Source organism: Oryzias latipes, chromosome 9 (assembly GCF_053564925.1).
Source record: "Oryzias latipes strain Hd-rR chromosome 9, Olatipes_Hd-rR_3.1".
NCBI classification, from domain to species: domain Eukaryota; kingdom Metazoa; phylum Chordata; class Actinopteri; order Beloniformes; family Adrianichthyidae; genus Oryzias; species Oryzias latipes.
Window position 1 is genome coordinate 30,168,011 of NC_136245.1, and position 20,336 is coordinate 30,188,346.

The 20,336-nt window shown below is 38.1% G+C and overlaps 1 protein-coding gene across 7 annotated transcripts in view; it reads left to right on the forward strand.

Annotated features, from left to right (window-relative positions):
* The window catches only part of LOC100125464 (transducin-like enhancer protein 4), a 43,700-nt gene that overhangs the window by 13,934 nt on the left and 9,430 nt on the right, over positions 1-20,336 (forward strand). For 4 of the 7 annotated variants that reach the window (XM_078952328.1, XM_078952330.1, XM_078952329.1 and 1 more), the window contains 10 exons: positions 3,653-3,715; positions 9,116-9,190; positions 9,428-9,626; positions 12,186-12,202; positions 18,240-18,362; positions 18,618-18,671; positions 18,768-18,920; positions 19,169-19,298; positions 19,834-20,021; positions 20,205-20,281. In XM_078952328.1, coding sequence (XP_078808454.1) covers positions 3,653-3,715; positions 9,116-9,190; positions 9,428-9,626; positions 12,186-12,202; positions 18,240-18,362; positions 18,618-18,671; positions 18,768-18,920; positions 19,169-19,298; positions 19,834-20,021; positions 20,205-20,281 — 1,079 coding nt within the window. Of the gene's footprint in view, positions 1-3,652; positions 3,716-9,115; positions 9,191-9,424; positions 9,627-12,185; positions 12,203-18,239; positions 18,363-18,617; positions 18,672-18,767; positions 18,921-19,168; positions 19,299-19,833; positions 20,022-20,204; positions 20,282-20,336 lie in introns of all 7 variants that reach the window. The other 3 variants (XM_011478855.4, XM_020705721.3, XM_011478854.4) reach the window with 1 other exon arrangement.

A 20,336-nucleotide genomic window follows, 5' to 3' on the forward strand; every position in this document is an offset into this window, starting at 1 on the left:
TAGGGATCGATGTGTACAGTTGGAGGTGTTAATTATTTGCTTTGATCGAGACTTTGTCTTTTTGGAGACCAGTTCCTCAATTGATTCCAGTATTTAGGGCTCTGTGGATATCAAGGATAATGCTTTTGTTTGTACAAGTTCACCTTTTGAAAACAGCTAACTAGAGATGATGCTCCTGTCTGCAGTTCCCTCAGAAATGCCTCCTCCACTGGTATTCACACTGAAGTGCTTTTCTTGTTTGACTGCGAGAGGAAATGCTTTTCAGGCGGAGCGGTACCAACTGAACATTAAAACTAAAAGAAATGATGCTCCTCGTGTCCCAGGAGCCCATTAGTATGCATTTCTGTGAGAAACCGTCTTTTGTCTGTGTTTATGTTTGGACTGGAGTTGCACTGCGAGCACTCCCATTGGGACGGTGGATCAAGCAATTTCCTGCCAAAGGAAAATCTCACCTCACTCTCTTGAGAGAGTAAGTGCTTATAATCTTTAAAAGCCAAGCCTTGGGTTTGGTAAAAACATCTGATAAATACAGAGAAGTCTGTGAAGGTGAGCAAAGCCTGTGCTAGTGGATTAGTGCATCTGTGTGCAGGCACGTTTGTGTTTATGTGGGCTGTGGTGCTGCAGTGTTGCTGGCGCTGATGGATTTATTTTAGTGGGTGCTGTGGGTTTGCTGTCGTTGCCTCTGGGGGCGTCTGTTAGCACTGATACCAAACTTCAACTCTTGCAGGGTTGTGCACATGAAACAAGTAGAAATGTTTTATTCACGAAGGCTTTTAATGTCCCTTAATTTAACTTAAGTGAAAAATAAATCTCCCATTTCCTTTCAGCCCTTTACTCAAGTGATGTTTCGTTTCCTTTCATTGTCAGAAAGTCAAAAACTTTTATTTTTACTCTAAAGTCCATCAGCAAGATTAATATTGATTCTTGTGAGTAAAGTTTAGTAAATAAGATAAGATGCCAGTCAATCTGCAGAGACAAAAAAATGCAGCTAAAAGGACAATTTTAAGCTATCTACCACATTTTTTTTTCCGATTTGTTTTTCTTCACATTTTTGCATAATTTATGTAATTTCCTAATTTTAAATAAAATAAAATCACTTAAAAACCACAGAAGTACAAATAATCCACGCAAAAAACACATAAATCAATGTAGAACATGAACTGTGTGATTATTGCGCTGTTTATGCAATTCATTAGAGATCCGTGCGTCAATTATGTAGTTTTTTGGTGAAATGTGCGCCGTATAGACGATATAAAGGTTATACATCGGCGGTACATGCATGAAAAGTCTGTCAGACATATGTGGAACAGTTGTGGAAAGCCACAAATGTATTTGATTTGTTTTCTAATGGAATATTGATTAAAAAAATAATTTTATTAGAAAAAAATAGGCAAAATGCGATTTATTTTTAAGAAAATATTGTGAAGTTTTACATTCTCCTTTTGCTGTTACTGCCCCCAATTTTATCAAACATTTATGAAATTGATTATAAGGCTCTATATTTCAAACTTCAGCTAAGTATTGTAACACTTAGATCCCTCTAATGATAGGCTATCATCTTTATGACTAATGTTTACCCCTGAACCTTTGGTCTTTTATTTATAGTGCCATAGAAAAAGGCATATTTTATCAATGACTCAATGAGTGAGTCCTCTTTCACACATTATTATTAAAATATTTCTAGTTTGAACAGGTGTTCTTGGATGGATCTATAGGTTATATAGTGGCTTCATTTGCTCTGGAATAATGGTTTGATTTGAATTTTAAAGACACAAACAGAAACAAAAATCAAGCGATGTTGGGCGGAAATCCTCCCGATGCTCTTAAGTCTCCTCATCTTTCCTGCTTCGGTTTGCTGACACACTGAAATTTCTATTTTTACAGCATTCAGAGGTCAGGATAAACTACAGCCTTGGAAGAAATACACACATGACAGGAGCAAACCCACATTTAGTTCTTTTTTTACATTTTTTATTTCAAGCTGCAGCTGTTCCTGCCATGCCAACCTGGGGAAGTCTTTATCTGCAAAATGAGTTCAGTCAGACTTTGGCTGAAATTTGTATCTGCTTCAGCATCTGCCTGACACGTGTCTGTCCTTCTGTCAGAAAAGGTGTAGCCAGCAGGGTGCACGTTGAGCATCCTGGAAAGGAAAAGCAGCTGCTGCTAAGTTAACACAGAACACCTTGATTGCAAAAAAGAAAAACCTACAGCTGGATCTCAAGGCCAAAGTGTTCCAGCTCAGTAGATACTAAGAAGGTGAAAAATGAGGAGTGGTAAATATTATTTTTTCTAAACATTGGCAAATGAAAGCTTGATTCCTCCGTATTCTCCAGGTTTGCGTTTGCTTGAGTGTGTACAGATGCTCCTCATGAATCGTTCAAATAAGCATGATGACTTGGATTTGTGGTAGTGATGCGGCTGAAATGTTGGCTGAATTGGTTTTCAATCATGTTTGCAAAGTTAGGTTAACGTCTGCTTGTTCCCATTCTTTTCTATTATTATTTAAAACATTACACATAGGCAATGATGGAATACTTCTTGAAGAAAACATATCTGGTTTTACCCCCTAAAAAACAGGGGGCAGCAGATCTTTAAAAAGTCTTTCTTTAAACATTTCTAGAATCCATTCTTACAAGGTCGAGAAATGGTCGTAAATTAACCTCAGCTAGCTAATTAGCTTGTTGGTGGGGGAAAATGAAAACGTGTAAATTCATGAAGAAATGGCTTAAAAATAGGGGTTAAATGTGGTTGTTAAAACTGTTTAGTGGAAATCCTTTTAAAGAAAACTGCCTGGTTTAAGATAAAGAAACTTGGCTCAACAGGGATCATGGCGATTGAATCGCATGTGTTGATCAAGAAACGGCAGAGTTTCTGTTTCTTTCTGTTTTACGATAGGTTAAATTAAGCATCAGTTCATAGAGAAAGTTCACCTCTTCCTGCTTGTTTTTGTCCATATTATGAAGCAAAAGTTTGTTTTAAAGAAGCCACTGCAGCGATATAGAGCATTTAAGCTATGTGACCGTAACTTCTTTCTTAGGCGTCTTTTTCATCACTGTGCATTATCACTTTTTAATGCACACCTAGCAGCCAATCAGAATTGAGAATTCACCCAGACCATGGTATAAATTATGTTAAACCACTTGAAACACAAATTATTTTGCCTTTACCAAATCCTAATGGAACGTGTGTGTAATTTCTAGCCTTCGTCCCAAATCAAAAGTATTTTTAAAGTAATTAATATTTATTAATTGTCCTCTTCACATGGTAGCAAGTAAGTAGTAAGCAACATCAGAGGATTCTAACAGACTTTGAAATGCCAACAAGCCCCCAGATCACCTCCGACTTGACTGTCAGCGCAGAGCCACAAAATGTTTGGATTTCAGAGGCACATTGTTTCTGACGTGATACCAGTGGTCGCATCAATAGAGTTAAAAAAAAAAGAAAAGAGAGAAAATATGTGATATTTAAATGAAAGACTGTGACACACTGACTCTAGAATAAGAGTCTTTGGTGGCCTAACAGAAGTGGAACGAAGGATGTTAGCTGAGCTGATCTCAGCAGATGTGGGTAGTGTGAGGAGGAAGACGCTCTGGTGTATGCCGGTGAGCTTGATTGTGTGTGTTTTTTCCTTTCCCTCCCTTCTGTCCTGCAGGCGGAGATCGTCAAGCGGCTGAACGCAATCTGCGCCCAAGTCATTCCCTTCCTCTCCCAAGAGGTAAGACCTAACAAAGCCTGTCACTGCGACTTAAGAAGGAGGTGGGTGATAGAGAGGGGAAAGGAGGGAGGAAAGAGGACAGAATGCATGAAAGAAGAGAAGTGTGGGGTGGTTTCTCAGGCAAAAGAGCAAATACGAGCGCACACACTCTAATGCACAGGGCCGTGCGCACTCACACAGATTATCCTGAGCTAATCCTCCCTGCTCAGGATAGGCAGATATGCGCTGAATTTATCAAATGTCTCCCACCAACATATGCCGGGGCCAGCGGCACAGTGTGTCAGACAAAATACCTTTGTGTTCAGATGGAGTTTATTTGTGTGCACACACAGCGGTGGGTGTGAGGTTTGCATTTACACAGTGTGTTTAATGTGCGCTCTGAGGTGTGTGCGTTTATGGTATAAATCCTCCCTCTAAGGAGTTAAAAGTGTGTCTGTGTGTGTGTTAAGAGGTGGGAATAGCAGTGAGGACTCCAAAAGCTCTCCTCCAGATTAGCCATGGATTAGGAGGTTTTAGGATGGATTAGGAATAATGGCATTAGACTGTGATGCAGCTACACAGCCCTGAGGCCCACAGAGAGGAGAGGAAGCTGCTTTGTGTTGATTGCACAGCCTTGTTTACTGTGTTTGCAGATGAAATGCTACACAACTTTGGTCATGCAGCCTCAGCTTTTTTTTCCCTTTACTGAAATGTTCTGATTTTGTTTCTCTGTGTTTTTTGTTCGCATTGTTATCAACTACAGCTGAGGTGTCAAAAATGCCTCAACAGGAATAGATCACTTTTTACCATCTCAGATAATTCACCTTAAAATCAATTTTTGGGCGTTTTTTATTTTTTATTTAATTAGATTACATATTGGTAATACTATGAAAAACATCAAGTATGTTTCATATCCTGTAGTACTTTCTTGGAAGTCAAAATGGTTTATGTATTATTAGGTTTCCTAAACATCTTCCACAACTTTTATATAACTGCTTTTCTGAGCATAACTGAAAGCATTATAAAGCAAATGGAGTTGTCAGTTTCTTAAAGCTGGTATTAAATTTGAACACATACAATGTAAGAGGGGACATTTTTTGCCTTCTTAGAGTATTGAAATGTACAAAACTATGGAATAATGTAAGTGATCATTAAGAAAAAAACTGGTTAAGATAATAAAGGATAATTAACTTTATAGAAACAGCTGAGCTGTTTTTCCAACCAATTCCACTGCAGGAAAGTTGGTGCGGAGTTTGTATTTTTCTTTGTTTAAATGACTGCAGTAATAAAATAAAAAGCATTTTTCAATTTTGGTTTAAGAGCCTTTTTCCTCAAAACCTCAGTTCTAATAGAGGATAAGTTCAGCCTCATTGGCACGAGTCGATTGAGAAGGGAATGCCCCATTAATGGTTTGGTTAATAATAATAACTGATTCTTTATTTATCCCACAATGGAGAAATTCTTCTCCGCATTTTGACCCATCCCCTGGGGGGATGCGGTGAGCTGCAGACTAGCTGCGCTCGGGTTGCAACAGCTGGCTGGGGAGGGCGGGGATCAATCCGCTAACCCTTTGGTTGTTGGACAACCTGCTCTACTGCCTGAGCTAAACTGCCGCCCTAAAACTTAAACTAAAACTTCTGAGAGCTGACTGCTCCTCCACAAGTCCCTTTTTTTAAAAGCCCAAGTTCAATCTAAGATCCTGGTACATGAGCCCAGGTGAAGTCTGTAAGTCTCTGAGGTCTGCTCTAACAAACTCCAAACTCTATAGTTAAAATTAAACCAAATCGGGTTGTTTTTAACCCAACTCCGGTGTTAAAAAGGGACTGTTTTCTGGGTTATTATAACTCAGGAAAAGTAACATAGATTGGGTTAAAATGAAACTATAACCTAAGAAATTACTGCCATTTCTCCAAAAAGTAACCCAAAAATATATCCCAGCATGAAAGCTATGGACACAATGGGGATGTATAGCATGTTCAAGAACGTGTTAAACATACATTCTTGAATGCCCATTTACACCATGTTGTTCACACTGGACTGTCGCTACCCGATACTAGCGCACATACCTATACAGTTGGAAGGGGCTTGTTGCGAAATGTCAAAGTGGTACAAAAGTGGTACAAATCTTGTGAATCTTGCTCCAGGCTTTTTCTTTCACAACTCTATTCCAATAAATGAAAGACTTGGTGTCATAAAACTCTGGCTAGACACAAACGACAATTATTACTTTCTCCCGCATGATCTATTTGCAAACAGTTGGGACTTCTGTGTTTTGAAAAGGGAATTGCCCATACATCACTAAATCTGAGTCCCTGATGGGTCAAAGTTCAACTAGTTTAACTTTTAAGGCATATTCATTGGCAGTGTATTTTGTACATAGAGCAAGAAAACAGACTTGAAAACTTGTGCAGCAATGCATGAACCCAAGATTTTGGAATGTGGAAGCCTGAAACGCACATTCACGCACATTTACGCAGACTTCATTAAAAGTGGCCGCTTTTCCAAGCTCGGTGTGAGATATAAGTGCCACTAAAGTTCACATCTCATTGCTCCATCTCTTGAAAGTTTTGCTCTAAAAGAGATTTAAAGGAGGAAAAAGTGTCTGGGATCAGGTCCTCACTGTGTATTGATAATCACCTACAATGTAAGTATCTTTATACATCTAACTTTTTGTTGATCCCAGCTGTTTTGGAAATATATTGCACGGCTTTTTAATTCAAATTTTACAGGTTAACTTCAGCGTGCAAACCTTGATTTGGTCAGCAAGGTCGCTCACACCTTTGCCAACAAAAAAAAAACAAAAACATCAGCAGAAACACATTCTGGTCCACATTTAACTATTCTGTTATCAAGCATACATTGATTTTTTGTTTCTTTTTACAACTGCTGCTTAGATATCATTGTAGCAGCTGGTATTTAATTCAACACTTTACTTGTGTCATACACCTAACTAAAATTGGACAACACCAACTGTAACAGTTGAAGACCTTTCCAACCTGTCTTATAGTGACTTTTTTTTAACCACATTGTGTATATATACATATACATTCCTCAAAAGTGGAGGTTTTAGGACGACTGATATCAGCTCCTCCTGTGTTTCCATTTGGTGATAAAGAAAGTCATTTCCTTCTGTTGAACAGCAGAAAACCTGTTTACCTACCAGAGTTTTGCAGCGGACTCACACGTGGAAAACAGCCATTAACATCAGTCTGTCTCATCCTAAATTGCAGTTTGCACCAAGTATCTTTAAAATATTTTGTACTGATGCTGAAGCATCCCTGAAAATAGATAAAAACAGTTGTCTAAATAGCTCAAGATTACCTTTTTTTTTTGGCTTGGATATGTCTGACCAGTTATCATAAAATCTTATTATAATGCTGTTTATGTTCAGAGTAGTGGAGCTTTTGATGTGTTGCGGTGTTGGTGCAGACTCACCTAAGTAAGCAGGTGTGTAGCTGAACTCCATGGTCAGGTTTTCATCTATGGCTGACTTTGATGTTTTTGCTCTTCTGGATGAACCTTGCTGCTCTTTTCTCTGTCTCTAACCTTTCTATGACTTTTCCATTGAATTTCTCTACATAATAATTTTCCTGTCCTAAAATATGCCTGCTTTTACTTGATGACCCTTGCGCTCTTCTGTCATTTTTGACAGCTGGAGGGGAAAAAAATAGGAAAAAAAAAATCACACAAAAGGGGAAGACGAGCATTAGAAAGACTTGATTTAGACAAAAGAAGGATTTCATTGACCCTGTAGGAAATGCAGTTTTAAATTCTACTTTAGACATTTGTTAAGTTCAGACTGTATTGTTGACTTAGTGTCGTTTTTTTATTCATAGGATGCAACATTTTTGAATGACTCCTGTTTTCCTGAACCCAATAATTTTACATAAATATAGATGATCCATGTTTCCTCTATATCAGTTTTTCCCCAACTTTTTCAGGCCACAGACCGATTTAATATCAGACAATATTTTCACAGACTGGCATGTTTAAGGCTTAAGTGGGCGTACAATTAAAAAACATTTTTTTTGCCTCCAGCTTCCCTTCACTTTTGAAGGTAAAGTCCATCATCATCCCCTGTAAAATATCTGCAGCTGCTTTAAACTTGATTTGTTCACTAGATTTTGTGTAGGAATTAAAATTTGATATAGATTGTTCTGTAATCAATAACTGTCAAAGTGAAAGCTAAAAACTTAAACTTCATCCAACTTTTAAGGTGCAAAAAAATAATTTAAAAAAAACGCTAAAAGTGATGTTTTCTAAATATGACCAATGATGTGAATTCAACGTTTGAGCAACTTTATTAGCAGCAGCATTAGACAACCGGTTGCTCAATATTCTGCATTATTATTATGGCGTGTAAAAACAACTGGTGCCATACATCAATATTTGGAATAAAGACTCTTGGTTTTTGTCTGTTAAATGCAGCTTTCTATTATTTTGAAGTCGAAGGCTCTTCTGCTGTTTTCTCACTGACTGTTCTCTGTCCAAAAAAAAACTTTCCAAAGACGTTTTTTTTTGGTCAACTTTGCTAGCTTGGTGGTTTCGATTTTGCTGTCGGCGCAGCTGCTTTAAGAAACTGGCGGATGTAGTTTTGACATGTGACCATGCAATTTATTTTAAAGAATCCAGTAGTTTTCCAGATTAAAGCTTCTTTCAGAATCAGATCATAAATGAGAGGAAAAAATATAGGACAGTTTTTTGCTTTTTTTCTAGGGCCACGGACCCCAAAGGGTCCCCAACCCCTGGGTCGGTGGCACAGGGGTTGGGGACCACTGCTCTAAATGACTTTCTAAACTCCATTTATTATTAGAAGAAACAGTTATAATCCAAGCTTGCCACAGAGGGCAGCACATTATTCCGCTGCAAAGAAGAAAAAAAAAACAATTAATTTTTGAACTTATAAAGATGCTCAGGAAATATAAATTTGCAGTGGATGCAGTTTATTTTTTTACTTGACTAAAACACTGTTACAGAGTTTTTGCTATCTTGTCTTTCTATTTTGGAAAGCTTTAGCTTTGTAAACCAAATTCATTTTTATAAAGCTTGCATGAGTGTTTTAACAGGCCAAGAATCTGCAAAAATAAGAAAGGAATAAAATCCATCAGATGCTTCTAGAGTGTAATGAGCAGTTCTAACTATTTGGGTAATAGAGGTTTTATTTGAACTCAATTTTCTTTTCCCTTAGTTTTTTCTTCTTCTCTGAGTTTAAATAACCCAGTTAGTCTCTTTTTATCCTCGGAGTTGGACTAACTATTTTGTTTTCATCTAAAGATTTGCTGTTCTTCAAAGTGAAGCCTACAAATTTAATATGTGAAAATGCCAAAAATGTTTTCTCTTCATCTCCACTGCTGTTTGGTAACCTCACATTTCTTTGGATTTTCTTTATAATTATCTTTCTTTTTTTAATCTGTGTTTTAGCATCAGCAGCAGGTGGTGCAGGCAGTGGAGAGAGCCAAGCAGGTCACCATGGCTGAACTGAACGCCATCATAGGAGTGGGTGCATTGCACACACACGTACACAAATTCACACAAAAATTTCCATCATTTCTTTTACATTTTTAAAAAACAGGTAGAAGACAAAACAATAAAGTGAGAAAGTCTTCAAAAAATGCATTAAAGATGAAGGAATTAACGATGGAGTCAAATGTAAAAAGATAAACTAAAACAAATATGTATATAAAATAATGTAAATATCAAATAAATAGCTCCTGTCTCTGTGTGTTTCAGCAGCAGCAGCTCCAGGCTCAGCACCTCTCTCATGGTCATGCCATCCCGGTTCCACTTACTCCGCATCCTGCAGGTCTCCAGCCCCCGTTGCCTCCAGGGGCCAGCACTGCCAGCCTACTGGCTCTGTCCTCTGCTCTGAGTCACCAGCTGCCTCTCAAAGACGAGAGGAAACACCACGAAAACAACAGCGAGCACACGAGAGGTAAAACCTGTTGGCCCTCTGGTGTTTTGGATTCAGAGTTTGCGTTTTCGCCTGCAGTTAATAAAGTGGTCTCAAACAATTTTCCAGCCAAGACTCATATTGATCTCTGCGCGTTCTGTCGGCTGTCTGATTGTTTGTACTGTGAATGAACAGCAGCTCCAACAATTAAAACTGATTTGTCATGATGCTGCTTTAATTGTTCTAATAGGGAGCCGTACACAATCGCCACGCCGCCTCTCTTCTCTGCGCAACTGTGCACAAAGAGCAGCTTTAATTATTCCCAGAGACGACTTTCAACTCAAGTATTTAATTACTGCTTGTAGAGACTGTGAGTGTGTGGATGGTAGAAAAGTGTGTGTGTGCCAGGGCTTAATTGCTTTGTTGCAGCAAGGCGGAGGGCTTCTGCTGAGCAGTTAACCTTGCCCTGCAGCTGCAGTGAAGTTAACAGCTCCTAATGCAGGTGGTGCTCATCCCAGTTAGAGGCACAATCAATGAAAATGTAATTTCATCTGCAGAGTTCCTGAGGAGTAATGTGTGCGCGAACGGAAGAGCCGGTTTCTTTATGTCCTTTAAGAATTTTTAAAAGCGTGTTTACTGGAATTCAAGCTGCCGCAAATTTGGTAACTTGGTAACAAAATTTAATAAAAGTTGACCACATCCTCCCCTCATTTAAAATCAATAGAACGCTTTTGGACATTTTCAATGTGGTTTGAATCACATGTTCTCATAATTCTAGAACTAAAAAAGGAGGACTTTTATTTTACAATCTGCTATTTTTCTGCAGCTTTTCTCCAAAAGTTCCAAAGTTCACATGATTATGATCAAATTTTGTTATTGCTACAAGTCTGGATAGGCGATCAAGCAGATGTTTTTTGAAGGAAAACACTGCTCTGGCAGATCTATGTGTTTTATTTACTTAATTATATACTAAACTTAAATTGTCATTCTCATTTTTAAGAAATGTTGATTTTAAAATGTTCTCGGGACAGCTTGGTTAGCTAGGAATTCACTGCGATAACCAAGAAACGATATATTTTTACGTTTCCATTGTGATGCATCCGCTTGCAGACAAATAGATCCGTGTGCGTCTTGTTTTTTCCTCATCCAAGCTGACATCTGACTTAAAACTGTACAGCTGGATAGCTCTGATAATGTTTACCAGTTGTGTTGCACTGCAAATGTGAGGTTGTTGTTGTGAGGTGCTGTATGAAAACTGAGACCTCTCAGCAATGGGGGGTGGGGGGGGGGGGGGGGAAGTTGCTCAAAAGGCAAATTTTCTAAAGAACTACTGTCGTTCTGCAGAAACTTTGTCCTGGAACACGACATAGCTGATTTTGGCTCAAAGCGGCATAATCTTAATTGAAAGACCACTGGGAACGCTTCTACGATTGATAAAAAAAGTGATTAGAGTGGATCTTTAACATCCTCATGCTAACGTTTTTAAATGTCTTTACTTTTTAAATTTCTTCAATTTTAAGGAACCAGAATGTTTTTTCTAACAAGAAAAAGAATCCCCTTTTTAATGTGTGGTTTCCTGTCCCTTATAGTCACCAGAAAAAGCTCCTGAATCAACTGCACTTCCTTTGCATTTCTTTCCCCCGAACAGCTCACTCGTGGAAACATTCATTTATGGCATCAGGTTTATGCAATGATTTAGAAAATCAGTAAAGGAGAAATTCACCCACAGCTTTCCTTGTTGTTTTTAGATGAGAACTGATTGAGATACAGATTTTTTTTTAATGAGTCAGACTTTTAAAACAGCAGAGGTCATGGAAAGTCATTTTTACCAAAACTGCCTGACTTTTCATTTTGATTATTGAGCTTTGTCATTTGCTGCTTAAGACCTGTTTCTTCTGGGGTTTTCCATTTCCCCTTTTCTGTTTTTTTTCTAGTTAATCAAAGATTGAATGATATTTTTTATGATGAATTTTTACTGATATTCATACATATGAAGAAAAAATGCTGTTTTACACGAACTTCTGGTTGTTCAAGGTATTTAGTGAGTCATGCTTAAATAATACAACTCAGTCTCACTTATTTATGTTTATATGTATGAATAGAGCACGTAGCTCACAAATACCACATTTTTCTGAACCTCTGGAGCAAATGAGGAAATTCTTTGTAGTTTGTCTTGCAGTGAGCTTTTGACGTCATCTGCTCTGATTGCTTATTAGATTTACAGCTTAATCAATCAGCAAAGCTCATGGTAACCAGCAACAACCAGCTCACCATCTTTACATGACGTATCTTACAGTCATGAGCTTACAGGCTGGAGGTTTTCTGGCAGCACATTTTCTAATAACCAAAATAACTTTTTACTAAGTCCAGTAGCCTCTGCTTCAGTCCGATTTGAGTGTTTTATGTAAATATTCTGAAACTGTCGTCACTCACCTGTTTGGAGAGTGATTTCCAACTCAACAGTTTAGATTAAGTCTTTTTTACATGTCCTGTACAAAATCCTCCACATTTCACTGTTGGTCTATTATATATGACATTTATGCATCGTAAAACACTCTGAGGTTGCTGAATTTAATTTTCTTTTGTTCTTTCCTTCCTCAGACAGAGATTCAGTTAAGGTAAGTCCTCATTATTTTCTGATTACGTTCATAATAATGTATTTTCAGCTTCATATGCTGTTTTGTGTAATGCAATAGGGTTGTAATATTTGCAATACATATAAAAAACAAAAGAGCCTACCAAAAAACAGATCAAACAATCAAATAAGCCTGATACATATAATACAATACTGTTTTATACAGAATAAGGTTTAGATCATACACTGTAATTTGGTGCTGTTCATTTATTGTCTCTATTAAAAACTGAAAACATTATTTTTTTGAAAATATTGTAGGAAAAATATGAGTTGAAAAAGAAATTCAAAGACCTGAAAAGAACCAAAAAGGGAGCGAAGAGAGGCTACACAGCAAATCACGGTTACATCCAACGCTTGTAGCAATTAGTCTCTTCAGCTGAGTTTTTTCCCAAGGCAAACATTTGGTTTGTTGAATACCCAATGAGCACATTAGCATTTCTTTCTACCAGCAGCCTGAGCTCACATGTTCCAACATGGACACGTGTTCAGAAGCATTCATGTATGTGTGTGTGTGTGTGTGTGTGTGTGTGAACCCTAGAGCAGGTGGAAGCTGCAGGAAGGTTTTCGTATGTTATCTCCTAACCCCCCCCCCCCCCCCTATGTCACATATCCTCAACCACATGTGCAAACAGAGGTGTGATGCTCGCACTGTGACAGGAGCGATTACCACGGTGTAAAGGTGTGTGTGTGTTTGGTCATCAGAATCAGAATCAGCGATACAGATAAGGGCTGGAATGATGAATGCCTTTCATTAGCGCCCTATGAGAAAAGAACACACACACACACACACACACACACACACTTAGAGATGCTCTTTGACACAGCGGCCAGCAGTCACTCCATGAAACCAATAACCCCCTTGTCAGTGATCTACAGTTGCCGTGGCAACAGCCCACATAGTACATTGTGTTTGAATTGCATGAACATCTGTGCCTTAATGTCCTTGGCTTTGGCACGTCACACACTGATAAAGGTATGTGGGTACAAGCCGCACACTCATGTGCTGCTGCTCGCTCATTGTGCTGTACAGAGAGTTAATTAAAAGGTGTGTTCGAAGACAGATCCTTTGCAGACCTTTTGTTGGTGGATTTGGCCCACCGTGAGATACGTTCATCTGTAAAAGGTTTGACTAAAATTCTTCGAATTGCCTTGAATGTAATTACTCATTGGAAGTCACATGTTTACGTTTGCGCCACCAGTGTGGGAAAAGTAGAGGGACTAATTCCTAACAAGGTCTCTCAAAGTTTAGACTGACCTTTTCAATTAATCCTCTCTTTGGACCAAGCATGCCCCAGCGCAGGGTTTGTGTGATAGCTGCAGTGACTCTAAGATTTTTGTACTTTCTGCCTTGGTTTTGTCCCTGGTAAACAAGCTTCCCAGCTGCAGTCCGTTTCTCTTTGTTAACACTGAAATGCTCTTTTAAAAGCTCGGACTGCAGTGTGCAGTCAGGCTGCTCGTGCTGTGCGGGCTGTAGCCAGAGACACAAATGAAAAGGGTGAGGAATGGATGAAATCAAATTACTTCAACCCAGAGTTTAAGGGACTCTGGGTTTTTGCTTTAAAAAATCTCTGTGTTTGTGAGAGTTCAAAGTATAAAACACAAAGTATAGAAGGCATTTTTTTTCTACATAGAAAAATCTCTTTCTTCTCACTTGTAGTTTAATTGCTTGATCACATGGTGTTGGAGTTTTTTTAGAGAACAATGTAACTATTATTTATGACTTTAAACTAAAGTTAAAATCTTGGGCGGCTAAAATCTTTTATTGCTCTCCAGCAAATGAAGCAAATTGTGCCTCAGTGCAATCATAAAGGACCGTTTTAGCAGAGAGATTGTAGATTTGTTTGTGAGCTTCATTGTTAGATCTTAGTTGTTTGTTACTTTGGCCCTCTTTGGTTAGGCTTACTCACAAGGAAATATTTTAAAAACTATCATGATTTTACCAAAATTTTATGTACAAATTGAATTTATTAGGTTCTAAATTTAATCTGGTTTGATAAAAGAGCATTTCTTTGACTTCCAGATTGAAGCACTTTTTAACATGAAACAATGTGGACCAGCCGTAGTTCAGAAAGTTGCCATTAGGGGGCCTGCTGTACAAGAAAGCTTGTCCTTATTTACCACAACGTTTTCAGAATTTTTTTTTTTTTTTTTTTTACATCTGTGGCTATAATCAGGAAAACTGCACCGGGGAAAATTTTTTGTATATTTATGCAATGTGGGTGCAGCGGTGCACCCACATTGCATAAATATACAATGTGTTTATGTGAAGCATGTAAATGAGTAAGTTGAGTGTATTGTACTGTCATTTTTTTATTATTTATTTTATCATTTTATAGTATTCTTAGTGTTCTTTTACAATTTCTCTAACGGGTGTTGTCGAAGTAACCATGGCTATAAACACTGTGTTGCAGACATCAGATTGTTTCAATGTAATGATGTGTTTTTCGTGTGTCTAAATAAAACAATGTATAATTTAACACATTAACAAGTCATTTTTATGACTGGTGATCTTCACCTTAGTTATAGAACATCTATCAGGCTTTTCGGTTGTTATGAACAAACAGAGGTTTGCCGGTTATATCAGAGCACCGGCTTTAAAACTGATCTTTAATTGGCCCAATGGAAGCTAATTGGTCCGATGACCACATGTTTTGTTAGCTTTTGTTACAGTTTTCAAAAACAGCTAGATTTTAATCAAATTTTCTATTCCTGTATCTGACATAAACAAAGGAAGTACCAATGTTGCAATTCCACCAATGGCCACTGGAGGCAGGTTGCAGAAGAAAGCAATTTCTTATTGACTCTTATGTTAAAATATCTGGATGTACAGGCTGTTTTTAATATTATGTATGTCATATTCCTGAAATTGTGTCTACTAGGGGACATTTAAGTATTTTTAGTTTTTTTTTCATGGACCTAGCAGAGCATCAAACTTTAATTTCTTCCACCCAAATATCGTTTTCTTGAGTTTCTGGAGCAATGTGCCCGTCTTACTTGAGACTTAGTTTTTGCTGTATTGTGTTCCCTTGCTAAATCGTGGTTCTTCTATTACTGTCTCACTATTTTTGTCTTTTGCATGCTTCTTTTTAACAGTACACTGTGTTCTGTGTCCTGATTGGGTGTTGACCTTGTCAATCAATGCTGTTTTTCCTGTGGAGAATACATTCAGCTTTCCAAATCTACATACATCTTCAATCTTTGGTTTAATTGTATTATATTGAACTATTGTTATATTGTTTATTCACGTCTGTCTGAAAAAAGTGTATAAAGTGCGACGTTTCACTTCTGTAATCCTACTATGCGGATTTCACCTATCGTGATTTTTTTAAAACTTAACGCCTGCAATAAACGACAGAAACCAATAAACAGATGACGTCAGAGATTATCCATTCAGTTTTAAGTGTCGTTGAACACATTTTTGTTCTAAATGCAGATGCAAAATGTTTGCAACTTCTTCTGAAAAATGATTCTTAAGTAAAATGATAATGCATCTAGATAAGGATGCAGGCATGCAACGGGATTCAATCCGACTCATAAAATGTTGATCAGCCCTTTTATTAAAAATCGAAACCTGTTTATCGTGGCGATCTTGATCATCAGATAGACGTAGATGTGTTTGCAAAACTGCAAATACAAACAAACGCTCAACCTCACAAAAAAAAAAAAACATTCAGGACCTGGAGAGTCGATTCTATGCAGGGAGCAAATCTAAATATGTCGATGAACATTAATGCTTTCAGTCAGCCAAACCACTGAATTTGTCACAGTCACCGTGCTTGCTCTGCTGCCTTCATTTGTCTCTGCTGCTAAATTAATTTACTTTGATGTTTTGAAAGAGCTCATTTGCAGGCTAATTAATCTAATCAGGCTGGGAAGACAGCGCCAGACAGTGAGGGGATCACCTCTTTTCAAAGGTGCACACACCTGTACTCACACTGACACCTCCAGATTATTTGCACATACAACATACGAAAATGTAAACTGGCTCGAGTGTGTGGCGCACACACTCGCACATTGCATCACTTCTTTCCCACACCGAATCGTTGTCATCAACACTTGCAGCACGGCAAAGGGCAGCGGAAAGGTTACAAGCGTGAGTTAGTGGAAAGGTCAAGCTAAAGGTCTTACTTTATTTTTTTTTCTCTCCGTCCAGTGTCTGCTGGGGGAAGCAGCGCCTCCCAAAGAGAGGGAAAGATCAGCATAGACCGGCAGAGCAAGAGGGGAAATGTTTAGCTGACCTTAATTTGATCTTTGCTTCTCAAAGAAGATTAATCCTTCAGTAATGATATTTAAAGGAAGCCTTATTTGATTAAGAATGGGAGACACCAACGGACCAGCTGCCCCTAATGCCATGATGGTATAATCAAACTGTCAGGGAGGCTGTACAGCTTTATTATGATGTAGTCCTGGGGAAAAAATAACGGCTTTGGTTGACAATGGAGTTTTAGAAATGATAAAATATAGATGTAAAGCTGAGTTTTTACTCAAAATATGCAGGAACTTTTTTTAATTCTATTCTGTATATTAAATAAAGTTATGCCTGAGCTCATTGCAAAAGAGCTCTCAAAGGTTATACATGTATGGATATATTTCAATTTTATTATGACTTCATAACCACTTTGGACTCTCTAATGTGATATAAATAATTCCTAATACACAATAGCTATTATTGTTATTCTTTTATTTCAATTTTTAATTTTAAAGTGTTTTAATTATTAATAGGCTTTTTTTAAAACATGGACTGTGAATGTAAACCACCAGTTTTCTGCTAACAAGTTTTAATGTTGTATGATGCTGTGATACTGAAAAGTGACAGTAATTAGTAGTATCCAAAGTAATTTGAAGTGATGAATTTATCATGAGGATTTGGAAAACTGAAATTAAATGAAAGAGCCAAAAATAGTTGGCAGGGCTGGGGGACAAAAGCAATATTTAATTAAAAACTTAAAATTGTGGAGGAAAAAAACAAACAAATTTAACTGTGCGAAAACAGAAACTGAGACATCATGTAACAAGTAAGAATCTGGTTATGATGAACTGAAAAATACTTAAACATGTTAACCGGTGATCAGCTGAAACTGCTGTGGATAATCCAAATAAAATCTGGTGTAGTCTGCTACTGCAGAGCAAACAGAACCTAACACAAAGCCTTTTTGAAAATTGAAACCACAATCATTCACACAAAATAAGCTAGTCTTAAACAATAGTTTTTTTTTCATAAAAAGACTTGGTTTGACGTAAAATGTCATGTTAGAAAAAATATTTGCTATTGATAGCTCAGGAACTCTTTAGCATTTTTGTTTTTGATTTAAGAATAATGAATAGACCACCACTTTAGGAGATCTGAAATTTGTCCTCATTTAAATGAGTTAAAATATTTTAAAATATGCAAGCACTAAATGACCATACACACCAACCCTTGTTTCTTAGTTTTGTGTTTATTTTTTTTGCCTACAGTTTATGTAATTCGTAGATATTATGTATGTGTTATGGCAGGTGGGTGGAAGGTGGAATCCAAATGTGAACATGGCTTTCCGGGTAACACATTTTATTTTAATCTGGTGTAGAGAGTGCGGATGGCAGGCTGGCAGTTTTGCAGTCAGAGAAGCAAATAGGCGGTTGGCCGCTATGGAGCCGGGCAGGATCTTAGAAGGGAGAACGGGAGGGTTAGAGCGCATAAAAATAACTTTTGGCTCTGGTAAAACTTCCGCTATTGTTACCAGAGGTGAATAAAAGTCTGGCGTCGGCTGGAGGTCCATCTGAAGAATATATAGAGTGGCTGATGAGGAGCAGGTGTGGCTCAGGCACTGGAGGAGGGCACGCCCACAGGATCACTACAGTGTGGTTCCAAAACAATGAAAAAATATGACAATATTTAAAAATTGTTTCAATAAAAAACAGCACCAATAATGTATTTAATTGGTTGGTTGGTTGTTTGTTTTTTGGTTTGTAGCTGATGTGTTTTATTATAGAAACATTTGCTAGTTTAACTTTTAAAAATGCGTTTTTTTCTGTTTTAGAGCTCATCAGTGTCTCCATCAGCCAGTTTTCGGGCTGGAGAGAAGCACCGAAGTTCGAGCGATTATTCGTCTGACAGCAAGAAACAGAAGACTGAAGACAAGGAACTGACGTCCACACGCTATGTGAGATTTCTTGATCTATATTGTAAAAGAAAAAGAGGGAAAATATTGCTTTATATGTAAATGTGTAAGTAACATGTAATCGCTTCTATTTATCTAATAATAATGAAAAAAGGGATTTTTTTCACCATAAATTTGGTTTCATTATAGTTGTTTAAAATTAGCAGTTAGTTAAACCTGGTCATTTATTTTTTCCATGAAGTTTTTTATTATTATAGATCCAAATCTCCCAAACTGAAATATTTCTATAAATCCCAGGAAAGTGATGGTGAGAAGAGCGATGACAACTTGGTTGTGGATGTCTCCAATGAGGTACTGAACACTTCAGAGTGCTGCATGATCTGCGTTTCCCCCTGAGAGAAAGGAAAACATCTCCCCTTCATCCTCATCTGTGCTCATCTGCCACAGGATGCCGTCTCTCCTCGAGGAAGTCCCGCCCACTCTCCTCGGGAGAACGGATTGGACAAAACTCGCTTGTCAAAAAAAGATGTCCCCCTGAGTCCTTCTTCCATCGCGTCCTCCAGCAGCACACCTTCATCAAAGTCCAAAGAGATTAATTTGGTGAGTCATTTAGGTAACTGTGTCTTTCTGATCTTGAGTTTAATTTCTCCAGGTAGGTTTCTATTTTTACATACCTGTTACAGTCACTGAAGACAAGGAAAAGGTTCATTTATTAATTTCATTTATAAATTAATTTTAAATAAATTGTATTAATTAATTTATTTATTAATTTAAAGTAAAAGGTTCATTTATTAATTTCAGCATTTCTTGAAAAGATAAAACGGTTTCCTTTGTACTCTATTTTGCAGAACGAAAAATCAACAACTCCTGTCTCCAAGTCCAGCACTCCCACATCTCGCTCTGAAGGCCCCCCCAGCAGCAGCACCGCCACAGGCCTGAGGTCTGCACCCAGCAAACCCGTGGGAGTGGAGGCACTAGGCAAGTTCTGAAATCAGATTAATTATCTCTGTTTATTTACTAGAGGAGCCAAATCACGACCAAAGTTGTCTTAAGGTGCTACAAACAGCAAGAAACCATTTTGAAGCATTTAGGATTCTCATAATCCACTTTTGTAGTTAGTGAGGAATATAAATTTCACCCAATCATTCTGATAAGTCCAGATTGTCTTTTTTAATGAAAGTCAACATAAAATGTTCTCCTATAACATCAGTTATTGAATTGAATTGAATTGAATTGTTCCAATTCCATAGTATTTCTTTCTCTGGGGAGGTGGATTGCCAAATCCCGCCACGCATCCACTACTGGTCTGGCCCTTCTATCAAATTTTAAAAACCCTTTGTGGCCCTCGAGTCAAAAAGTTTGCCCACCCCTGCTGTAGTAGTTTCGTTAAGGTTTCAATTAGAATTTAGTTTAAGACTAAGACCCTCTTTGAGATGGAATTTAAGATGCAACAAATATGTGATCAAACTACCGGTAGTCTCACGTGGCTCATTGGGATTTTCTTAACTTGCAGGTCCTGCACTTCGCACACCGCTAACAGTGCCCTGTGCTTACCCAAGTCCGTTTGGCATGGTGCCTCATCCGGGTATGAACGGAGAGCTGACTGGAGCAGGAGCAGCCTACAGTGGCCTCCATAACATCTCCCCGCAAATGAGCGCAGTGGCCGCTGCTGCTGTGGCAGCCTACGGACGCACACAAGTGGTACTCGGACATGCATAGACTTCAGAATCTGCACAAATATGCAAACATCGCAGTGTGTCGTAGAGTCAAAAATGTCGTAGAACAGCGCTTGACATCGTAGTTGAGAGCAATGATGTAAAATTAAATGTATAGTTTGCGCCGGACCTTGATGTATCATGTTGAAACATCTTTCAAACTCTTTAGGTGGGATTTGATCCTCACCATCAAATCCGTGTCCCTGGCCTTCCTCCTAACCTGTCGGGGATTCCTGGCGGGAAGCCGTAAGTACCTTTCTCTGTTTTTGAGTGGCTCAATAAAAAAGCAAGCTTTCAGTCT